Below are 14898 nucleotides of genomic sequence, written 5' to 3'. Positions count from 1 at the left end.
TGCTAATCCCACATGGCCGGAAATAATAAACAATTTACAGCCAGGTGAACAGACTTCTGATAGACCTGATTTAGTTGCACGCGTCAAACTTGATGCACTTATGGATGACCTAACCAAACATTGCCTTTTCGGACAGACAAAATCCTTTGTCTATACTATTGAATTTCAGAAAAGAGGCCTTCCTCACGCTCACATACTACTTGCACTAAGAGCTGAGGATAAATTTAACACTGCTGAAAAAATCAATAAGTTTGTATCGGCAGAAATACCACATATACAAACACCCATTTTACGCCAAATCATTATCCGCTGCATGCTACATGGTCCATGCGGCACCGCTAATCCACGAGCACCCTGCATGACAAATGGCAAATGTTCAAAAAATGTCCCAAAAGATTTTAATGACAACACCATTATACATCGTCATACTTATCCTGTGTACCAACGTCGACCTCAAGAAACCGTTGAAGTTCGAGGCGTACTTATGTCCAACCAAAATGTGGTACCATACAATCAATACGTGGCCCTAAAGTACAATGCACACATAAATGTGGAAGTTTGCACATCCCTTTACGCTATTAAGTACATCTACAAGTACATTTTTAAGGGATTCGATTGTGCTAATGTGGTTATCAAACCAGATGGTCAGCCAGAGCAACAGTACAATGAAATACAAAATTTTATTGACTGTCGCTATGTAAGCCCACCAGAAGCTATTTGGAGACTACGAGAATATGTTATGCACAAAAGATCACATGCTGTCATACGACTTCCGGTACATCTACCTCACCAACAAACAATCATCTTTGAACACGGACATGAGGAAGAAGCCCTCCTTGCTGCCAAAACAGGAAAAACTAAACTGGAATCTTGGTTTGAACTCAACGCACATGACCAACATGCACAACAATGGCTCTACACTGACATTCCACAATACTACGTTTATACGCATGGACATTGGCTAAAAAGAAAACGAGGAGGTGATAAAATTGTGGCAAGAATGTAGACGGTCAGTCTAAAAAATGAGGAACGCTTCTACTTACGCATGTTACTTCTCCATGTGCCGGGTGCAACCAGTTTTCAATCATTGCGCACAGTCAATAATGTACACTATGAAACCTTTAAAGCCACTGCTTTTGCACGCTGCCTTCTTGCATCCGATGAAGAATGGCATCACTGCTTAACAGACGAAGCCACCTACCTCATGCCAAAACAGTTACGCGAAATGTTCTCATACATCTGCTGCTTTTGTCAGCCTACTCACCCAATACGACTGTGCGAAGATCACCTACTTGATCTAACTCTTGACTTTCTTAAACACAATTCTCAAAACATTTCACAAAACAAAGCACTACACGAAATTAACACAGTCTTAAAACAACATGGACTTTCCTGTACACTACTTGGTTTGCCTAATCCACAGGGTCACCCACCACCAGAACACATGTATAATATCACAGATGAGGCTCAGGAAGCTATGACACGCCTTGCAATGCTCAACCCACAACAGTTACATGCTTTCAACACAATTATCACGGCTGTGGATAACAGCCATGTTACCAACCATGCATTTTATCTGGATGGACCTGGTGGGTCTGGCAAAACCTTCCTCTACACCACACTCATAGCATACATACGAGGAAAGGGGAAAACAGTATTGCCATTTGCAACCACTGGAATTGCCGCTACCTTACTCAAAGGAGGACGAACTGTTCACAGTGGATTCAAACTTCCTGTACCACTGCTTGATACCACCGTTTCTTCCCTCCGCCTAACTTCACCGGAAGCAGATCTATTACGTCAAGCTACCCTCATCATTATTGATGAAATTACTATGCTTCCCAAACATGGACTACGCTGTATTGACACACTGTTACGTGACATCATGAACATAAACACACCATTTGGAAACAAAGTTATCGTCTTAGGAGGAGATTTCCGCCAAACACTTCCAGTTGTTCCAAGAGGCACCCAAACTGATATTCTTGAATGCTGCATTAAAGCAAGCCACCTGTGGAAACTTTTCACTCATCTCACTCTTACAACCAACATGCGCACAGAGGGAGAGGAGGCACACAATACATGGCTTCTACACGTTGGAATGGGAAGCCTGCCACCAAACCCCCATTTTAATGACAATACCACCATTCAAATCCCACCACATATGATCACCCACGACGATCTTATTGAAACAATTTTTAATCATGTACACGACATGTCACAGGATTCCCTTGCAAAACGAGTCATTGTTGCACCCACAAATGCACACACACTAGACATGAATAGAAAAATCATTGATTTAATACCAGGAAATCCAACAATTTATTACAGTGCCGACTCTGTGGACACGGAAGATCCAAACGACACTTTGACCTTCCCCCTAGAATTTCTACACAACCAAACACCCTCAGGAATGCCTCCACATGTCCTGCTTTTAAAAAAAGGTGTCATTATCATGCTTTTACGCAACCTTAACCCACAAAAGGGACTGTGTAACGGCACACGATTAATCATAGAAGACCTGGCACACCACTTCATAAAATGCCGCATTCTTTCTGAGTGCAACCACGGGGACGAAGTCTTTATTCCACGCATTGATTTGGCAACAAGTGATACAACATTACCATTTATATTACGCCGTAGACAGTTTCCAATCACTCCAGCTTACGCTATAACCATCAACAAATCACAAGGCCAAACTTTTGATCACGTTGGCATTTGTCTACAAACATCCGTCTTCTCACATGGCCAACTGTACGTTGCATTATCACGCTCAAGAAAAGCACATCACGTCAAAGTACACATTACACCAACTGAACAACAAGGACAGCTCCTTGGTGACACCCAACACTTTACTAAAAATGTAGTTTTCACACAAATTTTTCACATGTAAACCATATCTTCACATCTTTGCCTTGGACTACCATCTTTACTATACATAACATTTACACCTAACATCTAACCAGCCTCCCATATAGACACTGCTCACTCACTCACAAGACAGTAGCGCATGCAGGGGGGGTTTCGGACTACCCAAAAACACACCCTCATGGACCAAAATCTTTATTTGAAAACACCCTTTGGCAGCGGCCAGATTCTCACCCACTGACATCAGAAATCCGCAGTATCATCACGTGGCCAGGATCGCAAGGTCACAGTCAGAGATAGGAGCAAAAGCTGTGGCGGTGTCATTTTACTGAGGGGCCCCTAGCAGGCGCTATCATGTGCTCAGCGATACCATCAACACACAGTCACCACTATACTTACTGCCCGCAGAAGCTGAATATGCCTGGTGCTGTCCATTGCCTCCGCATTGCCTGGTGCTGTCCGTCGCCTCCGCCAACGCATCTCTTCCCCGCCCTCTTCGTGCCTTCCCCCTACTGACATGCATAAAGGTCGTCTTCTTCCTGCTGTATCCCTTCTGTTTTGCCGCATGTAAAGTAATTTTACTTTTGTGTCCCATCCTGTGTTACTATAGTATAGTGTTGTCACCAAATTTTACTTACAATGCTGTATATTAGGCTTCTTAAACTCTTTCAAATGTATAATGCATTTACATATCATTACTTCATTAAACTCTTGTGTTTTTTCCTTATTTAATGGACTGATTTTGTCTTTATTATAGCAGTTGCATTCAAAGTTAAACATATGTGTTTGTAACAAAACACATAGCAAACCAAAAAAAAAAAAAAAACACAAATATCTCCTATATGCCCTGTGACTCTGTGTCTGCATTTCTAACGCTGGGTGGAGTCACAGACCTGGGCGGACTTAGTAGCTCCTGGCCTGTCCCAGTGTCAGCACAGCACACACCACTAGCAGAAGGGACCACCAGCCACAGATTGCACACACCATTCCCTGCCACAAGGTAGCAGTGCACTGACCACCCACACAGCCACGTAAGCATGGACACCCATGCAGCCTCACCCCACACCTCCCCTGCAAACACCCACCACAACCTAACACACCCACCTTCCCCACCACGGTGGGACACACAGCAACAACCAAGGCCGCCGATAACCCCCCCTACCATCTGTAAGATTGCAGCCACGCAGCAGCCACACACTCATGGCTAACACCCAGCCCGCACACACCACTCCCCCCCTCCCCACTGCCGCTGCACACACTGCAAAAGCCGCCCCACACTGACCCGCCACCTCGCTCTGCACTTCACCAGCCCCCTCACTCGCACCTGTCTGGCTACGGGCGACAGGCCTCTCGCCACTCCCGCATCACCCAGCGCAACCTTCAACCAACACCCTCCCCAACCAACCACAGCCCTCATCCCCATCAACCACACAATAATATATGTGGCTTATATACGACCCAGCAGCAGCGCATCCCCCACCACACCCCCTTCCCCACCTTGGCACACAGCTTATGCTAATACACCACCCTGCAGCTCACACGAAAGCTCAACAAAACCATCAACCTCCCCCTCCCCGTACCCTACTCTCCACCCCTCCCATTAACACTACAAATCCCCCATACCCTTCACCATCCACCCACACACCCCATGTGGAACTCCACCACCTATGGCAGCCTCAGACATAACCTCCCCAATCCCCCTGCCGCACACACCCACAACTCCAACAAGCCCAACACCTCCTGCCCCCTCCACCATCCCTCAGCCGACAGGGACGTAGCCCCTTACGACGGTGTGAAGAGCGCCCGTAGGGCGCGATGAATCACCTAGTGTTATATTAAGTGGCTTCCAATATAGTACTGTAATGTTAGAAGCTCTTTGTGCGATGCGGAGTTATTTTCCCTTCAGTGTACAGCCGTAGTGGCATAGTCTCTTATGATGCCTGGACTAATATTCCCTTCCGTGAGAAGCCCTTTTGCTATGTCAGTCTCTAGACTTTCCGCCCCTCACCTTATATGGGATGTCCGGAGCCACCCTCTGCCCTGCCTTATTTGGACACTCACGGCTTACTCAGTTGAGTGGGCCGGCTCGGGGCGTCGTCAAGGGGCAATCTCACCAGTTAGCTCCCGCAGACCTCCTCCTCCGTCACCGCCGTCGCGTCAATGTGCCGCCTCCTCTCTTTCCTGGATGAAGCCGCAGACAGTTAAAGTTGCGCTGTCCGAGGCGGAGATCGTAACAGGTAATCCCCGGTAACAGTTGCGGTGCCTCTCCAGTATCACAGGCGGCGTCGCTCTTCACACCACCCGGCACACTGCTCCGGCCTCACGATGCACTCTTCTCCCCTCTATCTCGTTTACCTCAGAGCGCTCAACGGTCCTCTCACGCTCCCTTTTAAATCCTCCGTCTCAGGTCCCCGGATCAGTCCCGCTCTCCCTCACTGCACGCGCCGGTCTCTCCTCTTCCAGGCACGCTCCAAGCACCCCCCAGCACTCTGCCAGTGGTCAAGTCCTGGGGCCACGAGCCCATACAACTCCTGGGCTATCAACTGTCCTGCCCAACGTATTTACCCTCCGTGGGGGTGTGATACATCTTATATAAGTTTCTGCCCTCTATGAGGGTAACATGCATTATAATTTTTCAATACCAGTTACCACTAAGTGACATTACATTTTACAATAAAACCCATGAACTTAAAGTGTTTTCTATAATTTTATTTTAACATAAAACACACTTGGATATATATGATTACATGTTGGCTTATTTTGCTAACCGCCAGGGTACTACAAATCCATCATTCTGGACCAGACCAAATTTCCTTTACCCCTGATGAAGTGGAGAATATGGTGGAGACAAACGCAGCAGATGGCAAAGTGCTATCATCAGTACAGATGGCATCTTTACAAAATCATTCCAGGAAAGATTTCACCTCCCACCCCCACCATATGCAGCCCAGTAACCTGGAGGTCTCTGTTCTGTTGTCCTTGACTTTGGTCCATGATCTTGGCTCACCCATTATAGATAAGCAACTGATAGTCCTGACAAAATGAAATGCTCTACAGGACTCGCTAAGTTTGGTAGACATATATTATCATGGATAATAGAACAAAATACCATTATTTTCTATATTAAAAAAAAACAACAGTGAATTTATCTGTAATCTTATTACAGGAGACACCTTCAAAAACAATGGATCATACATCTCTCAGCCAGAAAACAAAACAAAACAGTTTGGCTTCTTTGTAGGTCTCTGCCACCTAACGCTAATGGCTTCATTGTACTGTATGTGGTGTTGGATACGGTTCCTTTGTTTATAAACAAGTCTTGTAAGACTGGATTACAGAAGGACCATATAGATTTTTCTCTGCAGTATTGATAACTAGAAGTCTGTTTTGACATTTTGAGAAATGAACCTCTCATTAATCATCATAATTACAAACAATGCGGTATGTGAAGAATGACTTCCAGTCACCCCCCCCCCCCCCCCCCCCCCCCATACTTATGCAACCTAAAAACGGTACTATTAGGAATCTGATGCTTTGACAAAAATGTTGCTTTACCAGAATACAAAAAAGGGGGAGGGGCGGTTTGGGTGTACTATATAAAACAGAATTTATTTATTTATTAACAGTGTCTTATAGAGCATAGCAAATTCCGTTGCGCTTTACAATTGTAAATAACAATGATATCACAAAGCTTACAATCTATAGGGAAATAGTCATGGATACACAAAGATAGGTGCTATCTATTGCATAGTTGTCCACCAGATTGCAAAGGTTCTTGGTGGGCTGCATTCAGGGCCGGATTGGCCATTACAGTTACCGGGGGTCGGGAGGAAGGGAGAGTGAAGAATGAGAAGACATGTGAGGATATGTGTGGACTGTGCAGAGTGGATGCAATTTGATAGGAAAGTTTATGAAAGTTATGTGGGCGGTTCTGGAATTTGATATGCTTGCCTGAAGAGGTGAGTTTTCAGGGAATGCTTGAAGGTTTGGAGACTAAAGGGCAGTCTAATTGTGCGTGGTAAGGCATTCCACAGAGTGGGTGCAGCCTGAAGAAAGTCCTGCAATCGTGAGTGGGAGCGAGTGGATGAAAGGCGCAGAATAATCTTCCTCATACATTCTCATAAAACTTAGCTATTGCCTATATTTTGCCTTTCTTTGAGACAACATATTTCCCTTATTTGCTATATCTCTCAAAACAAAACAACACAGTCTCATATAATATTAATGTATATATTTGTAAAATTTCTAATAAAAATATTTATAAAAAAAAATGACAAGTTTTTATAGTGATGGCATTTTAACGTTAAACAGGACAAACAATTTAAGTGTGGTATTTGCAGGAAATAAAATATACACGCTTGGGGACACGTACCCAGAGGCGGATTTGGAAGTCAGGGCCCCCCGCCCTAAGCACAATTTATATTGGCTGCCCCACCAGCCGTATGCTGTAAAAGGGGGGAGGGGGCCATGACCCGTGACTTTCAACACCCATGACCCACATCCCCCTTCACACGCGACTTGTGGGCGTTGGGTGTTTGCGACTTGCGGGTGGAGGGGTTGCGGGCCGTTATTACTGAACAACATTAAAAAGAATGCTCAAACAAGGTGGGAAGGGGGGGGGGGGGGGGGGGAGCTTCCGTACTGCCCCCAGCAGGTGTCGCCCCTAGGCTCATGCCTCAAGTGCTTAGTGGGAAATCCGGCACTGGACGTACCAATGTGCATTTTAACTTTTTTGTGAGGTAACTTTAAAAACAACATCAGTCAGTTACAGTTTTCACACAAAAACAACGTTTAATTATTAATCTGCGCTGCGTATATTTTCATCTGATGTATGGTGGTTTTAGAAGACACAGGGCCTAATTCAGCATCAGTTGCTAATTTACAAAAATGGCAGGCAGACGCTTTTTGGCCATCTGCGCATGTGCAAACTTTCATTTTGTGATTGCATCCTGGAAGGATGCGATTGCAATTTGATTGACAGGCGGTGGACATTTGAGGGCGGCGATGCGCTGTTGGGGGTGAGGGCAGCAGGAAACGCAGGCGTGTCATGGCCATTTTCGGTGCAGTTACCTGCGCTTCCTGCGATCGGAAACATGGCGGTGGTGCACCTGCCAGGCTGCGTATGCAGGGGGCTTCCACTAACTGCCGATTTCTGTGATGCATTTGCAATTGGATTGCGGTCGCATCACTGGGCGGCACTTGGCATGCTGTGCGGCCTTTAGCATGCGATTGCAACCAATAGCAGTTTTGCTATATTAGCAAAACCACTACTGAAGCTGAATTAGGCCACAAGCCGCTAGTTTGCAAGCTGCACCTTGTGTACACAACATTCACACCGGATTTAACCCTCTGTGATATGTTAGATTTGACTTCATTTTATCTTTAAGATACGTATCCTTGTGCTTCACACAGGCCTGCTGCAAGTTTACATGTTGATGATGATGTTGATCTTGACACCTGTACTCTGAATAAACCTGGATCATATATATACTGCTCAAAAAAAATAAAGGGAACACTAAAATAACACATCCTAGATCTGAATGAATGAAATATTCTTATTAAATACTTTGTTCTTTACATAGTTGAATGTGCTGACAACAAAATCACACAAAAATTATCAATGGAAATCAAATTTATTAACCCATGGAGGTCTGGATTTGGAGTCACACTCAAAATTAAAGTGGAAAAACACACTACAGGCTGATCCAACTTTGATGTAAATGTCCTTAAAACAAGTCAAAATGAGGCTCAGTAGTGTGTGTGGCCTCCACGTGCCTGAATGACCTCCCTACAACGCCTGGGCATGCTCCTGATGAGGTGGCGGATGGTCTCCTGAGGGATCTCCTTCCAGACCTGGACTAAAGCATCCGCCAACTCCTGGACAGTCTGTGGTGCAACGTGGCGTTGGTGAATGGAGCGAGACATGATGTCCCAGATGTGCTCAATTGGATTCAGGTCTGGGGAACGGGCGGGCCAGTCCATAGCATCAATGCCTTTGTCTTGCAGGAACTGCTGACACACTCCAGCCACATGAGGTCTAGCATTGTCTTGCATTAGGAGGAACCCAGGGCCAACCGCACCAGCATATGGTCTCACAAGGGGTCTGAGGATCTCATCTCGGTACCTAATGCCGGTCAGGCTACCTCTGGCGAGCACATGGAGGGCTGTGCGGCCCCCCAAAGAAATGCCACCCCACACCATTACTGACCCACTGCCAAACCGGTCATGCTGGAGGATGTTGCTGGCAGCAGAACGTTCTCCTTGGCGTCTCCAGACTCTGTCACGTCTGTCACATGTGCTCAGTGAGAACCTGCTTTCATCTGTGAACAGCACAGGGCGCCAGTGGCGAATTTGCCAATCTTGGTGTTCTCTGGCAAATGCCAAACGTCCTGCATGGTGTTGGGCTGTAAGCCCAACCCCTACCTGTGGACGTCGGGCCCTCATACCACCCTCATGGAGTCTGTTTCTGATCATTTGAGTAGACACATGCACATTTGTGGCTTGCTGGAGGTCATTTTGCAGGGCTCTGGCAGTGCTCCTCCTGTTCCTCCTTGCACAAAGGCGGAGGTAGCGGTCCTGCTGCTGGGTTGTTGTCCTCCTACGGCCTCCTTCACGTCTCCTGATGTACTGGCCTGTCTCCTGGTAGCGCCTCCATGCTCTGGACACTACGCTGACAGACACAGCCAACCTTCTTGCCACAGCTCGCATTGATGTGCCATCCTGGATGAGCTGCACTACCTGAGCCACTTGTGTGGGTTGTAGACTCCGTCTCATGCTACCACTAGAGTGAAAGCACCACCAGCTTTCAAAAGTGACCAAAACATCAGCCAGAAAGCATAGGAGCTGAGAAGTGGTCTGTGGTCACCACCTGCAGAACAACTCCTTCATTGGGGGTGTCTTGCTAATTGCCTATATTTTCCACCTATTGTCTATTCCATTTGCACAACAGCATGTGAAATTGATTGTCAGTCAGTGTTGCTTCCTAAGTGGACAGTTTGATTTCACAAAAGTGTGATTGACTTGGAGTTACATTGTGTTGTTTAAGTGTTACCTTTATTTTTTTGAGCAGTGTATAGCACGAGGAGGCCACAGACACTACTGAGCCTCATTTTGACTTGTTTTAAGGACATTACATCAAAGTTGGATCAGCCTGTAGTGTGTTTTTCCACTTTAATTTTGAGGGTGACTCCAAATCCAGACCTCCATGGGTTAATAAATTTGATTTCCATTGATAATTTCTCTGACGTCCTAGTGGATGCTGGGTACTCCGTAAGGACCATGGGGAATAGACAGGCTCCGCAGGAGACTGGGCACTCTTTAAAGAAAGATTAGGTACTACATCTGGTGTGCACTGGCTCCTCCCTCTATGCCCCTCCTCCAGACCTCAGTTAGAATCTGTGCCCGGCCAGAGCTGGATGCACTTAGTGGGCTCTCCTGAGTTCACTAAAAAGAAAGTATTTGTTAGGTTTTTTATTTTCAGTGAGATCTGCTGGCAACAGACTCACTGCTACGTGGGACTTAGGGGAGAGAAGCAAACCTACCTGCTTGCAGCTAGCTTGTGCTTCTAAGGCTACTGGACACCATTAGCTCCAGAGGGATCGAACACAGGGCCCGACCTCGATCGTCCGTTCCCGGAGCCGCGCCGCCGTCCCCCTTGCAGAGCCAGAAGACGGAAGATTCCGGAGAAAATCGGCGGCTGAAGACTCCGGTCTTCAATAAGGTAGCGCACAGCACTGCAGCTGTGCGCCATTGCTCCCGCAGCACACCACACGCTCCGTCACTGGTGGGTGCAGGGCGCTGGGGGGGGGGGGGGGGGCGCCCTGGGCTGCAATTAGTATACCATAAGTGGCAAAATGCACATAATACAGTTCTAAACTGTATATGTGCCTAATCCCCCGCCATAATTATTATTAAAAAAGCGGGAGAAGCCCGCCGCTGAAGGGGCGGGGCTATCTTCCTCAGCACAGCCAGCGCCATTTTCTCTTCACAGCTCCGCTGGAAGGACGCTCCCCAGGCTCTCCCCTGCAGTATACACTACGTAAAGGGTAAAAAAGAGAGGGGGGGCACATAAATTTAGGCGCAAATTGTGATATAAGCAGCTATTGGGGGAAAATTCACTTGTGTGTATAGTGTAAATCCCTCTGTTATATAGCGCTCTGGTGTGTGCTGGCATACTCTCTCTCTGTCTCCCCAAAGGACTTTGTGGGGTCCTGTCCTCAGTCAGAGCATTCCCTGTGTGTGTGTGCGGTGTGTCGGTACGGCTGTGTCGACATGTTTGATGAGGACGCTTACGTGGAGGCGGAACAGGTGCCGATAAGTGTGATGTCGCCCCCTGCGGGGCCGACACCAGAGTGGATGGATATGTGGAAGGTATTAACCGACAGTGTCAACTCCTGGCATAAAAGGTTCGATGACGCAGCTTTGGGACAGCCGGCATCTCAGCCCGCGCCTGCCCAGGCATCTCAGAGGCCATCAGGGGCTCAAAAATGCCCGCTACCTCAGATGGCAGACACAGATGTCGACACGGAGTCTGACTCCAGTGTCGACGAGGATGAGACAAATGTACAATCCACAAGGGCCATCCGATGCATGATTACGGCAATGAAAAATGTGTTGCACATTTCTGACATTAACCCAGTTACCACAAAAAAGGGTATTATGTTTGGGGAGAAAAAGCAGCCAGTGACTTTTCCCCCATCTGATGAGTTAAATGAATTGTGTGAAGAAGCGTGGGGTTCCCCAGATAAGAAACTAGTGATTTCTAAGCGGTTACTAATGGCGTACCCTTTCCCGCCAACGGATAGGTTACGCTGGGAGACATCCCCTAGGGTGGACGAGGCGCTCACACGCTTATCAAAAAAGGTGGCACTGCCGTCTCAGGATACGGCCGCCTTAAAGGAGCCTGCAGATAGAAAGCAGGAGGCTATCCTGAAGTCTGTGTATACACACTCAGGTACTATACTGAGACCTGCTATTGCTTCAGCATGGATGTGTAGTGCTGCAGCAGCATGGTCTGATACCCTGTCTGATAACATTGATTCCCTTGACAGGGACACTATTTTGCTAACCATAGAGCATATTAAAGACGTAGTCTTATATATGAGGGATGCACAGAGGGACATTTGCCGGCTGGCATCTAGAATTAATGCAATGTCCATTTCTGCCAGGAGAGTATTATGGACTCGGCAGTGGACAGGTGATGCTGATTCTAAAAGGCACATGGAGATTTTGCCTTATAAGGGTGAGGAATTGTTTGGGGACGGTCTCTCGGACCTCGTATCCACAGCAACAGCTGGGAAGTCGACTTTTTTACCTCAGGTTCCCTCACAGCCTAAGAAAGCACCGTATTATCAAGTACAGTCCTTTCGGCCTCAGAAAGGCAAGCGGGTCAGAGGCGCGTTCTTTCTGCCCAGAGGCAGGGGTAGAGGTAGAGGGAAAAAGCTGCACCAGACAGCGAGTTCCCAGGAACAAAAATCCTCCCCTGCTTCCACTAAGTCCACCGCATGACGCTGGGGCTCCACAGGTGGAGCCAGGTGCGGTGGGGGCCCGTCTCCGGAACTTCAGCGACCAGTGGGTTCGCTCACAGGTGGATCTCTGGGTTCTACAAGTGGTATCTCAGGGATACAAGCTGGAGTTCGAGACGTCTCCCCCTCGCCGTTACCTCAAATCAGCCTTGCCAGCTACTCCCAAGGACAGGGAGGTAGTACTGGCGGCAATTCACAAGCTGTACCTCCAGCAGGTGATAATCAAAGTTCCCCTCCTTCAACAGGGACGGGGTTACTATTCCACAATGTTTGTGGTACCGAAACCAGACGGTTCGGTGAGACCCATTCTAAATTTGAAATCCTTGAACACTTATATAAGGAAGTTCAAGTTCAAAATGGAATCGCTCAGGGCGGTTATTGCAAGCCTGGAAGAGGGGGATTATATGGTATCACTGGACATCAAGGATGCTTACCTACATGTCCCCATTTACCCACCTCACCAGGAGTTCCTCCGATTTGTGGTACAGGACTGCCATTACCAATTCCAGACGTTGCCGTTTGGTCTGTCCACGGCACCGAGGGTATTTACCAAGGTAATGGCCGAAATGATGATACTCCTTCGAAAGAAGGGAGTTATAATTATCCCGTACTTGGACGATCTCCTTATAAAGGCGAGGTCCATGGAGCAGTTGTTGGTCGGAGTAGCACTATCTCGGGAAGTGCTACAACAGCACGGCTGGATTCTGAATATCCCAAAGTCGCAGCTGGTTCCTACGACACGTCTGCTGTTCTTGGGTATGATTCTGGACACAGAACAGAAGAAGGTGTTTCTCCCGGAGGAGAAGGCCAAGGAGTTGTCATCTCTGGTCAGAGACCTCCTGAAACCAAAACAGGTGTCGGTGCATCACTGCACGCGAGTCCTGGGAAAGATGGTAGCTTCTTACGAAGCAATTCCCTTCGGCAGGTTCCATGCAAGGATCTTTCAGTGGGATCTGTTAGACAAGTGGTCCGGATCGCATCTTCAGATGCATCGGCTGATCACCCTGTCCCCGAGGGCCAGGGTGTCTCTGCTGTGGTGGCTGCAGAGTGCTCATCTTCTCGAGGGCCGCAGATTTGGCATACAGGACTGGGTCCTGGTGACCACGGATGCAAGCCTCCGAGGTTGGGGGGCAGTCACTCAGGGAAGAAACTTCCAAGGACAATGGTCGAGTCAGGAGACTTCCCTACACATAAATATTCTGGAACTAAGGGCCATTTACAATGCCCTAAGTCAAGCAAAACCCCTGCTTCAAAACCAGCCGGTGCTGATTCAGTCAGACAACATCACGGCGGTCGCCCATGTAAACCGACAGGGCGGCACAAGAAGCAGGATGGCAATGGCAGAAGCCACAAGGATTCTCCGATGGGCGGAGAATCACGTGATAGCACTGTCAGCAGTGTTCATTCCGGGAGTGGACAACTGGGAAGCAGACTTCCTCAGCAGGCACGACCTCCACCCGGGAGAGTGGGGACTTCATCCAGAAGTCTTCCAGCTGATTGTAAATAGTTGGGAAAGGCCACAGGTGGACATGATGGCATCCCGCCTCAACAAAAAGCTAAAAAGATATTGCGCCAGGTCAAGGTACCCTCAGGCGATAGCTGTGGACGCTCTAGTGACACCGTGGGTGTACCAATCGGTTTATGTGTTCCCTCCTCTTCCTCTCATACCAAAGGTACTGAGTATAATAAGAAAGAGAGGAGTAAGAACTATACTCATCGTTCCAGATTGGCCAAGAAGAACTTGGAACCCGGAACTACAAGAAATGATCTCAGAGGACCCTTGGCCTCTGCCGCTCCGACAGGACCTGCTGCAGCAGGGGCCCTGTCTGTTCCAAGACTTACCGCAGCTGCGTTTGACGGCATGGCGGTTGAACGCCGGATCCTGATGGAAAAGGGCATTCCGGTTGAAGTCATTCCTACGCTGATAAAAGCTAGGAAGGATGTGACAGCAAAACATTATCACCGCATATGGCGAAAATATGTTGCTTGGTGTGAGGCTATGAAGGCCCCAACAGAGGAATTTCAGCTGGGTCGATTTCTGCACTTCCTACAGTCAGGAGTGACTATGGGCCTAAAATTGGGATCCATAAAAGTCCAGATTTCGGCCCTGTCTATTTTCTTTCAAAAAGAACTGGCTTCACTGCCTGAAGTTCAGACGTTTGTAAAGGGAGTGCTGCATATTCAGCCCCCTTTTGTGCCTCCAGTGGCACCTTGGGATCTCAACGTTGTGTTGGATTTCCTAAAATCACATTGGTTTGAGCCACTTCAGACCGTGGAGCTAAAATATCTCACGTGGAAAGTGGTCATGCTATTGGCCTTGGCTTCGGCTAGGCGTGTGTCAGAATTGGCGGCTTTGTCATGTAAAAGCCCCTATCTGATCTTCCATATGGACAGGGCAGAATTGAGGACTCGTCCCCAATTTCTCCCTAAGGTGGTATCAGCGTTTCATTTGAACCAACCTATTGTGGTGCCTGCGGCTACTCGGGACTTGGAGGATTCCAAGTTG

The 14898-nt window shown here is 47.8% G+C and overlaps 1 protein-coding gene across 1 annotated transcript; it reads left to right on the top strand.

The window, feature by feature from the left end:
* The first annotated feature begins 1045 nt into the window (after nt 1-1045).
* Nucleotides 1046-2893, top strand: LOC134958720 (ATP-dependent DNA helicase pif1-like). Its single transcript, XM_063941472.1, has one exon. The coding sequence runs from the start codon at nt 1046-1048 to the stop codon at nt 2891-2893; it is 1848 nt and encodes a 615-aa protein (XP_063797542.1).
* Nucleotides 2894-14898: the final 12005 nt, after the last annotated feature.

Source organism: Pseudophryne corroboree, chromosome 9, assembly GCF_028390025.1.
Source record: "Pseudophryne corroboree isolate aPseCor3 chromosome 9, aPseCor3.hap2, whole genome shotgun sequence".
NCBI lineage: Eukaryota > Metazoa > Chordata > Amphibia > Anura > Myobatrachidae > Pseudophryne > Pseudophryne corroboree.
The sequence above is the reverse complement of the archived record's forward strand: the minus strand, read 5'-3'. Positions and strand labels throughout refer to the sequence as shown.